Genomic DNA, 15,832 nt, shown 5'->3' with positions numbered 1-15,832 from the left:
TATCGAACCTAGACTGGTGATTCGTTTCTTACATGATAGTATACATGTTTCAATGCCATTCTCCCAAATCACCCCACCCTCTCCCTCTCCCACAGAGTCCAAAAGTCTGTTCTATACATCTGTGTCTCTTTTGCTGTCTCGCATACTAAAGTGCACACCCATCCTGACTTTCTCTGAGTTGAAGCCTGGGGGATAGAAATTGGTCAGAAGAGGAGAGATGTGGAAGTCACAAAGAAAAAAGGAAAGGCTAGAAGATACCAGAGGAGAATGAATTTGTAATATTTCCTCAACCAAAAATGGAGATTAAGAAATACTACCTGAAGACTTTAGTTCTTACAAGAAAATTTGCATACCAGGGATTATTTAAAATATAAATTGAACCCAAGGGTGATTTTAACGTTTTATTCCTGGCCACTAAGCCTGGAAACCAGCACTTAGCAGTTTAAAATAATTAGAAAATCAAACGCCTTTATTAGAAAATGAAGATTTCTTGGCCCATGACTTGCTGCACTGAGTATATTAGCATTTATTATGGACTCAGCTCCATACTCTCTTCTAATGTGTTCTGCTAAAGAATTCTTAGAGATATCTATACAAATACAGTTTACTTTAAAATATAAAAATTAACTTGTAAATTCTGAACTGTAAGAAGAACAGAAAGCTCAAAATCTTAAATTAAGTGGTTAGCTGCTTACCCATTGCTGATGTTTAACTACAATATTCAGGAGATATTCAGGAGATATGTTTAACACAATATTCAGTGTGTTAAGTTTTAAAGGCCTATGTCATTTTTAAGTTGATCATCAAAAACAATAGAATTTAAGTGAATGCCAATAAAACCAGTGAATTATAAATAGTCTCTCTTCCAGCATATTTGACCAGAGCTATCAATAAACAAAATTGTGTTTCCTAGGATTTCAGGCATGAATACTAATCTATTAACATAATGTTCTACCAGAGGACCCTAGGAGAATATGAACAATTTGGACATCTATTGAGTTACTCTTAATAGAAAACTGGACATGTGTGCATTTCAGGAAATAAAATAACATTCTTAATGTATTTGCATTAAAATATTGCTTGTATATCTATGACTAGTATGATTTTTGTCATAAAAATCCAAGTTATATAAATAAACTACTCTACCTATCCTTGCCCATTTTCCCCCCATACTTTGACTCCACGTTAGCTGATATTTCCAGTGGTAAAATGGATTCTTGCCACAAAATACACGTCTCTACTCCCTTTTCCCCAAAACCCAACACTATTGAACTAAATAAAGTGGCAGAGTTTCACCCAACACTGTACAGTTGCCATCCTGTCTTCAATGGGATGGTGAAGACCAAGACTACAAGCAAAAGCAAAAATTCTTACAGCAAGATGAGCTCTCTTTAGCCTTTGTCTCTCTGCCTCCCCCACCAACAAGGCACACTCCAAACTCTATAGCAGAGTAGCCCCTAAGCAGGTCCAGGAAGTGTCAGATTTGTCACTATATCCAAGGCCTTCTAGCTTTCTCTCTGATGCACTAAGAAACTTTCAGTCTCCACCTGCTGGGAGGAAAAGCCCCCAGCTCCCACAGATCACTTCCCAGGAATCCTTACAAATGCTACCAGATTGATCATCTGCCTTCACATAATTTTACATGGTTTGGTTTGTAATTTACTGAAAGCACTTATGTTATGAGGGAAAACTATATATGATCTTCAAATCTAGTATTTTGAACTATTTGGGATCATTTTAAAGTATCTTACAGGTTTAGGCATTCTGTTGAGGGCGTTGGTTCTAAATAATGAAATAAACTCATATTGGAAAAAAAAATCTGGTTAACACTGACCCACCAACTGTGGTGTTCATCAAGATGGGTGAAGGTGTGAGGGCAAACATAATGTTATTGATTTCAGGCCCCAAAGGAGACAGCCTGTGGACACTCCAAAGCAAAAATGCCAGAGGAGGATATCTTCTACTAAAAGCCTGCAGGGAGACAGCCAAACAAAGAAGCACCAAGAGCAGCAAAAAAAAAAAAAAAAAAAAAAAAAACAAACCCGCACAACCAAAGTGCCACTCCATTTCCAGTTTCCGGTGGCTTCTAGAAGGGACAGGGTAAAAGCCAGTTTTCAAGGAACAATGTTCTAAAACCAGGCCCGCAGAACGCCCCCAACCTTGTCAGACAGCTGCATGTATTTGGGGAAGTAAGTCTGTATCATTGTGCACCTTTTAAAACTGCAGTTGAGTACTAAATAATGGAGTAGCTTTGTTTGTAAGCAATATTTATTTTTCATGAAGATAAGAGGGAAATTACATTTGTTACAGAAAACACTATGAGAGGAAAAGCTGCATGTTACCAATATAACCAAAAAAAAGAAAAAAAAAAAACAACAGAAATTCTACTTATGAAAGTGCTCTGCCCTATAACATATTGAACAGAAGGCATTATTCCAGGTGAGTGAGCCACACAGAAATGAGGATTTATTAGGATTTGTTTTGAAATGTAATTTGTATGGTGAGCTTTTTATTCCTTTGATGGCAATGAAGCAGATTTATTGGCTACATGTTGGAAGTGCAATAGATAACAGATAACCAAGGGAGAAGTTTTCATAAAACACTCAGGAAAGAAAAAAAAGAAGTGAGTGAGACTGCATGCTTACATGGCAGCTAATAAATAAAAAGTCGAGACAGGGCTTTAACTGAAAACCATCCTGGTTATTGCAGCTTGGAAGGTTTATTGAAAATTGGGTAGAACACTCTAATTTTTCATACTTAACAGTTGAGCAAGTTAGTGATATAACTCAAATTTTGGTTTTGGCCCAGCAATTCTATGTTTTCACAGGAAGCTTTCAAGAGACTTGCAGGGAAAGAATGGTTACTGATTATTAAAGGGTCTGGCTGTGCTCTTTCTGACTGCACTCTGGATTTCGGACAACTCACCAATAGAGTATTTATTTTTACCAGTCATCCTTTGAGGTAAAAACACAGGACACTTTCAGGGAAATTTTGAAGGAATATCTTCAATAAGCATTGACCTTTTAAAGAGCTTATCAGAAATGAGCTCATAAAGATACTTGAGAACTTGGTCCTGAAAGCATCATGCTCAGAAATCCAAATATATATAGGCTGCTCATCTGACACTGAGACTTAATGAGTCCCAGTTACACATCCCTCATTCGACTTGTCTGTGTTCAGTAGGGCCCTGGACTCAAGGAAGAAACCAGCTCTCCTTTTTTCTTTCAAGGTGAGAAGAAAAATGTCCTTCTCTCTGAGCGGCTCCAGAGCTATCTTGATGTCAATATTGCTCTCTTAGAGTCTTGTTTTGGAGAATGATGAATCACTTCCTACGCCTGTAGTCAGTCCCTGAGGCCTTAACAGACATTAAGGAGCCAAGGAGGAAAAATTACTCTAAGTACCAATAATAACTACCAATGCAAAAACCATTTCCTAGGGTAGAGCAGGGCCAAACTTGTGCTCTCACAAATTGCAGTGAGGCTTCTTAGAACAAGTGCCATAGATTTGGAAAGAACCAGAGACCCCAGGTCTCCTTTCACTTGGTTCAGAAACAGGAATTCAACTGAAATGAATAGTGAGTACACAGGACTTTACGTCAATGAAATTGGGTTGCTTTAATGCAAAAACAGCTTCTGGGCTATAAGTAATCCATGATGGCTTGCCAAATATAAAATGCCATTGTATATATATATATATACACATTGTCTCATTTAATAATGACTCATGCTGAAGACTGAAGATGTCGCTCAGTCGTGTCCGACCCTTTGCGACCCCATGGACTGTAGCCTATCAGGCTCCTCCATCCACGGGATTTTCCAGGCAAGAGTGCTGGAGTGGATTGCCATTTCCTTCTCCAGGGGATCTTCCCAACCCAGGAATTGAACCCACGTCTTCCACATTGCAGGCAGACGCTTTACCGTCTGAGCCACCAGGGAAGCTCATAATGACTCATAAACAGATATATATATGGAAGAGATAGGAAGAGATATGGAAGAGATAGGAACACAAAAGCAAGATACATAAAATTAATTGGCATAATCTGGAGAGTATGAATCATTATCAAATATGGATCCCAATCAAATAGTCCATCCCACTCCCAGTTATGTTAATATTTCAATGCTCACATTTTTTTACTTTCAACTTCTCAAACTTTTCAGTGAGCATTATTTTGAAAGGCTCATACAGAGTCCCCATGACATTCTCCAAAGGAGTTACTTTTGTGGAGAGGTTTTGAGAAGAAACAATTCAAAATTCTGCTTCAACTTATACATTTTCTCTCATAGGATAATAATAATAAACCTTGTGAGAATTTTTTGAAGACAGGTGTTAATGAGTTTGCATGCCTTGGCAAGATACACTAAGAGAAGACTTAAGGGCTTTATTTCTAAAGCACCTATATTATGATGACATGCTTTTGGAGACAGGTAATTATTGTCTATATAGGTAAGTATGTAGTACATCTCATGAGAAAAACGGCTAGGAATGTATCTTTTCCCAGAAACCATATTTCCCTCTTTTTATAATTAAGATGTATGCACAAGAAATGCTCATTTATTGGATTTTTAATATAAAAGGTGCTTTCTTTAAAAGAGCAAGATCCAAAATTGTTTTGTGATTCAAAACTTAAAAATAAACAAATTAATCTTCCAAATCTTCTAAAGACATGTTTAATGTATTTACTATGTCCCTTATTTTGTCAGATTTTAAGAGTCTAAGTAATTAAACCATATGTAAGCTCTGGTGTACCTGGTTATATATACTGAGTAAACCATTTGGTCTATTTACACAGAGACATGGAGATGACATATATCCTCAGACACTATTGTTAAATGCAATCCTATATTCTTGGATATAGAGGTTGATGATATGCCTTTCTACTTGTCATGGCACTAACAAAGCTAGATTGAAAGTCAGCAACCACTTGTATTCATTGCTTTTCAGGCTAATAGTAAGTTCGGTTGCTGGTGGGAAAGGGGTCTCTTACCACACCCTCCTTAAAATAAAGGTTCTTTCGTGTTTAATGAAAGTACATGCACAGTCTCTTATCGAGGTGGTCTTGAGCTGCAGATACAGTCGCACCGCTCATGATGATCCAACTGGATGTCAACGAGAGCCATATGCTTCGCTCTGCCCCTCCTCTTGAAATGGCCAGGTTCAAACTTTAACACCTAGGACAAGAAGCATTTCCTGTTAGAAAGTACCTGGGATTTAACTCAAATCATAACCACTTATTCTCTTTATGAAAACTGGTTCTTAAGCCTTTGAGGATCCAATGAAATCTATGGGCTCACTATTAGAATGCACAAGTACAAATATTGTTATAGACAATCACTGACTCCTTAAAGTAATGGAATCCACTGATCACAGAGTAATGTATTACCTATGTGCAGGGTCATGAGGAGCGCAGGTGTCTGAGCATGTGTTTACTGATAACTTTCTAAGGGCCTGCTTTGTGCCAAGTGCTGTCCCAAATATTATTAATATCACAAAGAGTCTTCTGACTAAAGCATGTGTTATGGATAAATACAATGCTGAGACAATACTCTGCAGACAAGACAACGAATACAGTTGTGACCTAATATGCTGGTATGGGGACTTCCCTGGAGAGTGGTTAAGAATCTGCTAGCCAGTGGTCTGGGAAGATCCCACGTTCCACAGGGCAACTAAACATTGTGCCCCAACCATGGAGCCCATGCCTGGAGCCAGAGCTCTGTAAACAAGTGGCCACCACAGTGAGAAGCCCTTGCACCACTGCAGAGCAGCCCCTGCTCACAGCTGGAGAAAGCCCGTGTGCAGCAGCAAGGGCCCAGTGCGCCACCCCTGCCCTGCCCCGCAAAAATGCTGGTGTGGCTAAACATGTTGGTGAGGTAAGACATTTTGCCTCCTTAGTGGTCATAAATAACTGAAAATGTGTGTATGTTCTTACATATCTGTTAAGCTATATCGAATAATACCCTTTACAATTCAAAACAGATCATGTTCCACTAAAATGTTCGCATATTAATACCTTTAAAACAATCCAACATTTCTTGAATAAATCACATCCTTAAATGTTTACATTAATAACTGTAAATGTGATTTTTTTTTTAAAGTTTAAATAGAAGCTAACACTTCTTCCCTAGTGTGGCCTTCACTGAAGTCAATATTTGCTTCAAATTTTGCTTCACTTGAATTTTTTCATTTGAATATTTGCTTCAATATTTGCTTCACTTGAAGTCAATATACATAAATACTTGTTTTCCATATACAGTCAACTAAATTGCTTCTTTATTTATATTCTTAGGCTCCTGTTAGCTTTGATTTTTGATTCTGTTCTATTTTCCCTTTTCAACTTTAAACTCTGCATGATACTACCATACAACTATGTAGCATTTTGTAGTTTTAAAAAAATTTGCACATAGGCACTATTTCGTCTGTCCCAAGACAAACCTTGTCATAGAGAAGGCGTCTTTACTCACAGTGTATAGGCTGGAGAACTGAGGAGGCCAGGTGCCCAGCCTTCTGTCAGCGGGGACCTGAGAGCAGTGTGTTCTCTAGGCTTCCAGCACACTAGGACCCAAGGACCAATGCATCTCTAATGCAGCTGCAGCTTCCTTCTGTATCTCAAAGGTGTGGCAGACACATGTGTGAACTGAAATGGGGCCCTGATGCTTGGTATACTTTGCTCCAAGATGAAGATTAGATGCAAGGAAATCTTATTTTCTAGGCTGTATAACTCTTCATGGCAAGCCCCCCTGCTCCAATTTTTCTACTGGATTGTCTTCCTAGCAATGTCCTCATCCTTATGTTACCTTATGTTTCAAGTTATAAGCAAATAAAAACCATCTACTAGGAAAACAGGCCTAGAGCCCTCAGTCCCCATGCATCCACTTTACTTTAGCGTTTGCCTTTTCAAAACATTGAGGGGGTGATATTTCTTTATTTGGCTGCATTGTATCTTAGTTGTGGTGCACGGGATCTTCACTGGGTCTTGCAGGAGCTTGCACAGATGCTCTAGGTGTGGCACATGGCCTCCAGAGTGCACAGACTCACCGGTTGTGGCATGCAAGTTTAATTACTCCACAGCATGTGGGAACTTAGTTCTCTGACCAAGGACTGAACCTGTGTCCCCTGCATTGCAAGACATATGCTTAACCACTGGACCACCAGGTAAGTCCCAACATTTAGCCTGTTTTTCTGTAAGAGTTCTGTGCAGCAGGTCATTTGTTCAATGTTCAGTCAAGTAAGGAACCTGGGCTCTGATAACACAGTGTGAAATACCTTGTCCCATTTGGAGAAGAGCTTCAAAAGGATATTTGTACTTTTGTGAGTACAAACTGGGGTTGGGGGATGGGGTGGGAAGGGATGGTCTAGAAGAGTTCATGAGGGAGGCACAAAAATACCAGATTATGGTAAAGCTAGTCCCAGTGCCAGTTTTGATAGTTTGATAGTACCAGTTTTGATAATTATATTATCCTCATTACCTAAATTCCACTGAACATACACTAGAATCACATAGTTTCATATGACATATGCTTTCTCTCTATTAACAAACGCTTTGAGGGCAAGGATAGCAAAAATAATGACTAACATTTTTGAGTATTTGTTAGATGCCACACACTGTTATGACTGGAAGTATTAAACGTTTTGCGTATCACTGTAACTCTATGATATAGGTACTTTTCTAACACTGTTTCGGATAAGGGAAGAGAGAGATTAAGGTTGCAGAGTCAGTGACTGGTGTCACCAGTGTTGTCTCCATGTGGCACAGCGCATGCCCTTACCTGGAAGGTGGAGTTTTGTCTGTTCTGGTCAGCAGCATTGGGAACACAATAGGTTTCCAGTGGGATGCGCTCCGGTGGCTATGGTGGGTAACGCTGCCACGTCACAATATGGGGACCTATATTCACGGCCTCTTTCCTGTCTCCTCCCTACATCGCTTCTACCCCAACCTCCAACAAGGGGAGGGGCGCAAACCAAACCAAACCAGAGGCCAAAATGAAGTGGCCTATGCTTTGTATCACTTGTAAGTCTTTTACGATTTTGAAACAGAATTTCAAGTACTGAGAGCAGAGTGATAATGATATTTTCCTTTTGTTGCTCCCATGTTCACTCCTGCTTCACCTCTAAAGAAAATAAAAACTGTTGCTTCTCCATGAAAAACTAAGTAACCAAACCATGGATGCAGTGTATATTGTATTTGGGGATATTAAATACCCTGCTACAATAGATAGGAAAGCCCTCCAGTGCCACTCTTAGTCAGAACACCCTGGAAGAGATTAAAGCTCGGGTTCCTGCAACTTTGCCGAGAATTTCTCTAATATTAGTCACTATTTTCCAACCCTAATAAACCAGATCTGGAGGTTGATCTATTCAGGGGAAGAAAATGATTCCTAAGAAGCTGAGTAGATGATAAATATTCTCTTTATTCCTATACACTAACAATGAGAAAATAGAGAAATTAAGGAAACAATTCCATTCACCATTGCAACAAAAAGAATAAAATACTTAGGAATATATCTACCTAAAGAAACTAAAGACATATATAGAAAACTATAAAACACTGGTGAAAGAAGTCAAAGAAGACACTAATAGATGGAGAAATACACCATGTTCATGGAATGGAAGAATCAATATAGTGAAAATGAGTATAATACCCAAAGCAATTTACAGATTCAATGCAATCCCTATCAAGCTACCAATGGTATTTTTCACAGAGCTAGAACAAATAATTTCACTATTTGTATAGAAATACAAAAAACTTCAAATAGCCAAAGCAATCTTGAGAAAGAAGAATGGAACTGGAGGACTCAACCTGCCTGACTTCAGGCTCTACTACAAAGCCACAGTCATCAAGACAGTATGGTACTGGCACAAAGACAGAAGTATAGATCAGTGGAACAAAATAGAAAGCCCAGAGATAAATCCATGCACTTATGGACACCTTATCTTTGACAAAGGAGTCAAAAATATGCAATGGAGAAAAGACAATCTCTTTAACAAGTGGTGCTGGGAAAACTGGTCAACCACTTGTAAAAGAATGAAACTAGCACACTTTCTAACACCATACACCAAAATAAACTCAAAAGGGATTAAAGATTTAAATGTAAGACCAGAAACTAGAAATAAGAACAAAAATAGACAAATGGGACCTAACTAAAAATAAAAGCTTCTGCACAACAAAGGGAACTAGAAATAAGAACAAAAATAAACAAATGGGATCTACTTAAAATTAAAAGCTTCTGCACAACAAAGGAAACTATAAGCAAGGTGAAAAGACAGCCTTCTGAATGGGAGAAAATAATAGCAAATGAAGCAAATGACAAACAACTAATCTCAAAAATATACAAGCAACTTATGCAGCTCAATTCCAGAAAAATAAATGACCCAATCAAAAAAATGGGCCAAAGAACTAAATAGACATTTCTCCAAAGAAGACATACAGATGGCTAACAAACACATGAAAAGATGCTCAACATCACTCATTATTAGAGAAATGCAAATCAAAACCACAATGAGGTACCATTTCACGCCAGTCAGAATGGCTGTGATCCAAAAGTCTACAAGCAATAAATGCTGGAGAGGGTGTGGAGAAAAGGGAACCCTCTTACACTGTTGGTGGGAATGCAAAGTAGTACAGCCATTATGGAGAACAGTGTGGAGATTCCTCAAAAAACTGGAAATAGAACTGTCTTATGACCCAGCAATCCCACTGCTGGGCATACACACCGAGGAAACCAGAACTGAAAGAGACACATGTACCCCAATGTTCTTCGAAGCATTGTTTCTAATAGCCAGGACATGGAAGCAACCTAGATGTCCATCAGCAGATGAATAGATAAGAAAGCTGTGGTACATATACAAAATGGAGTATTACTCAGCCATGAAAAAGAATACATTTGAATCAGCTCTAATGAGGTGGATGAAACTGGAGCCGATTATACAGATGGAAGTAAGCCAGAAAGAAAAGTACCAATACAGTATACTAATACATATATATGGAATTTAGAAAGATGGCAATGATAACCCTGTATGTGAGACAGCAAAAGAGGCACAGATGTATAGAACAGTCTTTTGGACTCTGTGGGAGAGGGAGAGTGTGGGATGATTTGGGAGAATGGCATTGAAACATGTATAATATCATATATGAAACGAATCGCCAGTCCATGATACTGGATGCTTGGGGCTGGTGCACTGAGATGACCCAGAGGGATAGTATGGGGAGGAAGGAGGGTGGCGAGTTCAGGATGGGGAACACCTGTATACCTGTGGCGGATACATGTTGATGTATGGCAAAACCAATACAATATTTTAAAGTAATTAACCTCCAATTAAAATAAATAAATTCATATTTAAAAAAATAAATAAAAAGACCATTATCAAAGCCTAATAAGTTGCCATGACTGACATCTACAAAATCAGTGCTCCATTGATTTGCTTCCTCATTTAATGAGAAATGAAATTGTGTGCTTTGGGGTAAAAGCTGCACCTGGCCAGTTTTCTCTAACTGGTCTCCTGATTGTTCAGGGATTTTCCCTGTGTTTTATATTAAGCCACGTTAGCCCAGTATATATGTGTTTTGCTGATAAGAGGAGAAAAATGATTTGGCAGACACTTTTCCAGACAAGACAGGAAAGCACTATTTGAACAAAGTGGAAATTGGACTGCTTTACTGGCTGATCACAGCACTGATGTTCAAAGCTTTCAGACCATGTAATAGTCTTAGGTTCAGGTACACAGCATTGAAAGGAGAAAGAAAGCAAAGCTGATTTGAGAGAGCATAAAAAGTTAAAAGAAAAATGAAAAGCCTTTATCTGAGAAAGCAAACTGTCTCTGGGTTATCGTTTCACCTTTAAAGGGAAGGAACCACTGAATTAATTACAGTCGCTGTAGGACACTCACTAATAGGTACCTTCACAAAATGCTTTCCTATTTTCTGCTCTATGATTCACTGCTGCAAGCATACACACTGAAATAAAAATCCATGGAGGAGCAGCCAGTCATTTCTTATTACCTATGGGTGAAAATGGCATTCTTGACCCTTCTCCACCATCTGGAAAACCACATGAAGCCAGGGAAAGTTGATTTTTATTAAATGGTGAATGACTGAAGCAGTTGGTGGCTTTCATACCACTACACAGAATCAAAGATGCTCAGTTTGCAAATTACCATATCACAAAAGATATTTACTACAATTACTCTCTTTGTTGCCAATAAAGCACTGAATGAATCATTGCCATGAAGTTATTACAGTAATAAAACAGTACTAGACAGAAATGCTACATGCTGAGTTGGGCTCTTGTTTATTGGAAATATTAAAGAAAGGTCGTTAAGGCCTTGTAATAGTTTTCAAATTAATGGCTGATGTAGGATCACAAATACATATTTTAGGACATGTGCACTGTATAAACTCGAATCATTAAGGGTTAACTTAAGATTCACCCAACTTCTAAAGCAGGCAGCATTCAGTATAAACACTTTCTTAAGAAAAAAAAGCTTCATATTTTTCCTTACTTTATGATTTCTTTCATGCTTATAGACTATAAAAATGTACATACAGTTAAGATTTTTAAGGTCTTGTAGTCAACCTTTCTGAAACCTAAAGTGACTACAAGCAAAAATATTTTGAGATGAGAAAACATATTATTTTCTACCTGGGTAACTGCACAACTTGAAGGTAATAGTTTCAAGGGAGATTGAGAGTTGTAAGGGAAGGAGTGATACCAAGTCCTGAGATACAGTCCTCAATAAGAAGGACACAAATAACAGAGTTCAGCAATGCTTCTCTGACAAGCTAGGTATGAAGGTGACTAAAGGCTGGGCTTATAATGTGGATCTATACAACCCTCATGAATTTTGAAAATGCAATCTTGACATCTGTGAACATTTACTTATAACCGAAATTTTCTTGTGAGCACTCTGGAGTGTATTCAGCAGCAGTTCTTCCTTTAGAAGACGTAACTAGGTAAATGATTTTGACAGTATTTTAGAGGATTAATGACTACATGTTCAGCCCAATTGCAGAAAACATGATGGAAGCTGAGCTGGGCACCAAGTTTCAGAGCACAGCTTTAACACTGAGTATCATTCGTGTCACAAATGGGTCTTTGTCTAGTTGGGGAGTATCATGCCTGAAGGCAGCTTTGCTCAACTTTGGCAAGAAGGCCTAATATGAATCCAGATCTACAAGGAAAAGGATGTATACACTTTGCTGTACTTAGAGGGTCTCGGCACCAGTAAGTCATCAAGGGTCTAAGGGAGTCAGAAGGGAGCAAGCCCGACCACACTCTCAGGATATTCCACCCACATCTGTCGAGTGTTTTACAGCCTTCAGAGGCTTTCATTGTCCCAAGAGCCCCAAGAGATAAGCAGCACAGGTGTTACTAATGATGAGTGGATAACTGTTTTATACATATGTTCCAGATCATATCTTTGTTCTTTTGTATTTTCTTAGCATTTCAACCACCAACTTGTTTATATTCCTAACACAATCTCAGCAAGGTAAGATTTAGGGAGTGGTGAACAGATATCATATAATTTCAGATCTGTCTGGGAACTCAAAATTGTAGGTTATCATAGGGAGTAAAAGAGGAAACCCGAGGCCCTGGGGAGTTTTTGGTGGCTGGTCCGAGGTGGCCTTTCATGTGAATCCACATGCTCTCTCTTCAGTTGTGTGATTTGCTTTGTCTCTATTGTCTTGTCTCTTATAGGAACAGGAAAGGGCTGCAAGGGAATCTTCTCATGGTCTCACTCAAAGAGGGAGAAAGAAGTAGGGAGACTCTACATAAGCTCTAGAAATGCTGTTTCCAGAAAAAGAATAAAGATTTTTGTGACTTTTGTTATAACCCTCAGATACGTTGCCTTTGCCATAGAGTAGAAACTTTTGGAAAAATATTGTTTTCCTGTCTTCTTGGTCTCAGTTTGCGATTTTAGCTAAATTTGTTTCAATGACAGATGCTTAAAACAAGTAAAAATTAAAAGTACCATTCTTTTATCTCAAGTCTAAATCTCAATATTTTATTATCTCCAATCAATCTTTTGTTTCATATATAAATATCTGCTTATATCTTCTACCTCTTATGTTAAATGGGCAACAAATTTTTAATACAAAATTCTTATATTTAACATAAAGTTAAAAAAGTCATTCACAGTAATTTTTTCCGTTGTTCAAGCGACTGGAATGGTTAGATGCTGTAGGTGCCAGAGACAGAGTTGTGTCTCAGCTTATGCTGTTCACTATGGGAGCCCCTGACCATGTGCAGCTATTTACATTCAAATTAGTGTAAATTAAATAAAATTTAAAACTTCAGTTTCTCATTTGCATTACACACATTTCAAGTGCTCTGTAACCACATGTTGGTAGTGACTACCAGATTGGATAGTACCGATACGGAACTTTCTCATCACTGCAGAAAGTCCTAACAGATAATGCAGTTTTGCCAGCATTGGGACAAAATCATGAGAGGTAGGACAGTGAACATTAACTTGTCTTTCTCTGTTGCCTCCTAAGCTTTTGGCTGTTGACTGAATGGACATAGCCAGGAGACCAAATGCTTAAAAAAAAATAAAATAGTAAGCATTAATCTAAAAGCTCAATATATTTCTAGGGAACATCCCTTCATTATACATTAACAAGCAAAGATAAGAACTAAAATAATAGCATCCTCTAACTGTCTACAGAGTATGTTTTCTGGAATCTTCTCTTTTTAAAAATCCCCACCGAAAGTATTTTTTATATTCTATATATTCCAAGAGAAGAAATGGTTGCTAGGAAAGAGGAAAAATACTTTAGCAGGATACCTACAAACTTTTCAGACGAGGGAATTGTACAGATGGAGCATTTTATTGCACAGTGCAAAATGCTCAGATCTCTACAAGAAGAAGTCATGTGACCTGGGGAAAGAGCAATGAAACCTCCTTTTATTTATAATTTCTAATTATTGATAATTTTATAATTATACATTTAATTTTTTGGATTTTATTCCTTAAATGTTGGGCCTTGAAATATCTGTGGAGAGTCATAGAGTCCTGCTTAGGTGGCAAGTTCTAGTCACCCCCTTAAGGGTGCTCATCTCTCATAAAAACTCATTTCCCATCTCATCAGTTACAACCAGGAGGCGGGGAGACCAGTTTCTCATTTTTCTGAGTTAAGACTACAGGCACAAAACTAACAGAAGAGAGGACAAGGATTCTTCCCTCACAAGACTGTGCCCAAGCAAGCCCTATTTCTGGAGCTGAAATGAGTCTCCTGCTCTTTTCCAGGGAACAGGACAGAGTGACGCCTGGGACATACTTCAGGGGTCTTTTAGGAGGCTGGGGAAAACGTGCCAGCCTCCTAAACGTGTGTGTTCCAGGTGTGCAGTAACTGATGGAGTGATTGATGCTCTTTTGTCCTTTTGTCCACAACTCAGCAGAGTGATTTGGCACAGAGCTCAGCAGACTCTGAGAAGTAAAAATATCATGACACGTTTCACAGAGATGCTTTAGATAGCAGTTTCAAAAAGATTCCACATTTTAGACCTACTCATGTGACTGAACAAAGAGATCAAGGGCTTTGCCTCCTAGATATTAATTGTGAATAGAAATATATAGGTAACAGCCTCTGTGCAGAGAGACAATAGACCTAAGAAAAAGACCTTTTAGATTCTTTCAGAGTTAACTGTCTGGGAGGTGAGGGCCCTTTTGGGTGTGTGTTTAACTCTGTGTTTCCACAATTAGCAATTAAAAAAAAATCAAACTACAACTTCTCTCTGAGAGGAGAGTCAAGATGAAAATAAAGCATCAAAGACCTGAATTTACATGTTTTCCTCACAGTAAAGACTGGGTAAAGATCTTGTCACTTCTTGGCTTATTTTAACGCAAACCAAATTATTGCATTCTGCATTTGTTCTCAGTGTATGACTCAACATTGCAAAATTCAGGTTCTTAGACACAAAGGACAAAGTCCAATCTAGAGTTCATCAGGTCATACAAAAATAAAACACAATGAACACAGACAACAGCATTCTCTGGATATGAGAACAGATTTTTTTTTTTTTTTTCCTTTGAAAAATGTGAGGTGGAGTAAGAAATTCTTGTTACTAAGAAAACATGCTCTATGTAGGTCTCAAATCGGGTCTGCATCTATTTGAGGTAAGCAGGGTTATCGTGGCCTCCAAGCTCCTACTTTTCCCACGTTGAAAATATCACTTATGACGAATCCCTTTTCATTTAGTTCAGTAATTACCTCTTAACTGATTATTGTTTTATTGTTTTCAGGGTAACAAAGTGGTTGTGTAAAGTGGGAGATCTTATTTAGGGAGCCCCATTTATTCTTTTGTTTTGATGGATACTGATGAAAAGCAGCTCAAATAATAATTCCTAACAATAGTGTTTGGCTCATATTTTATATTTTAAACATATTGCAATATGGTATTTTACCTCTTACAAAATGCACTTCATATGCACTGGATTGATTCCCCAGAGCCACCCCGTACGGGTTATCATATAATTTCTTAAGTCCTATTTCACATACATGAAAACTGGCTCTCTAAACTTTAGTGACTTGCACAACCAGGAAGTGATAAAGTTGCTGTCAATGTCAAGAGCAGCTCTAACTCCCCTTAAGTCCACTCTTTCTTTAATCTTCAATAATGTGCTAAATATTTAAAATGAGAGTGCTCAGTGTTACTGTTGCTAAGTATATAGACTTTAGAAACAGTGGATCAGTTAAGGTCCCATCTCTCTGAGTTACTGACCAAGTCATACTGGTCAATCCACTGCTCTCTTAGGCTTCAGTTTATTCATCTATAAAAAGGGGATACAAATAGCACTCCCCTGACAACATGTGGAGAAAGTGCCAAGTGAGCTAATG

General features: G+C 38.2%; 1 protein-coding gene across 2 annotated transcripts in view; it reads right to left on the bottom strand.

Moving 5' to 3' along the window:
- Nucleotides 1–2,303: 2,303 nt before the first annotated feature.
- Nucleotides 2,304–15,832, bottom strand: part of PDGFD (platelet derived growth factor D) — a 280,131-nt gene continuing 266,602 nt past the window's right edge. For both annotated transcript variants that reach the window (XM_068988414.1, XM_068988415.1), the window contains exon 7: nucleotides 2,304–5,168. In XM_068988414.1, the coding sequence (XP_068844515.1) occupies nucleotides 5,043–5,168 (126 nt within the window). In that variant the 3' untranslated portion in view covers nucleotides 2,304–5,042. The remainder of the gene's footprint in view (nucleotides 5,169–15,832) is intronic.

This window comes from Capricornis sumatraensis, chromosome 16 (genome assembly GCF_032405125.1).
Source record: "Capricornis sumatraensis isolate serow.1 chromosome 16, serow.2, whole genome shotgun sequence".
NCBI classification, from domain to species: domain Eukaryota; kingdom Metazoa; phylum Chordata; class Mammalia; order Artiodactyla; family Bovidae; genus Capricornis; species Capricornis sumatraensis.
This window is presented reverse-complemented; position numbering and strand designations above follow the sequence as displayed.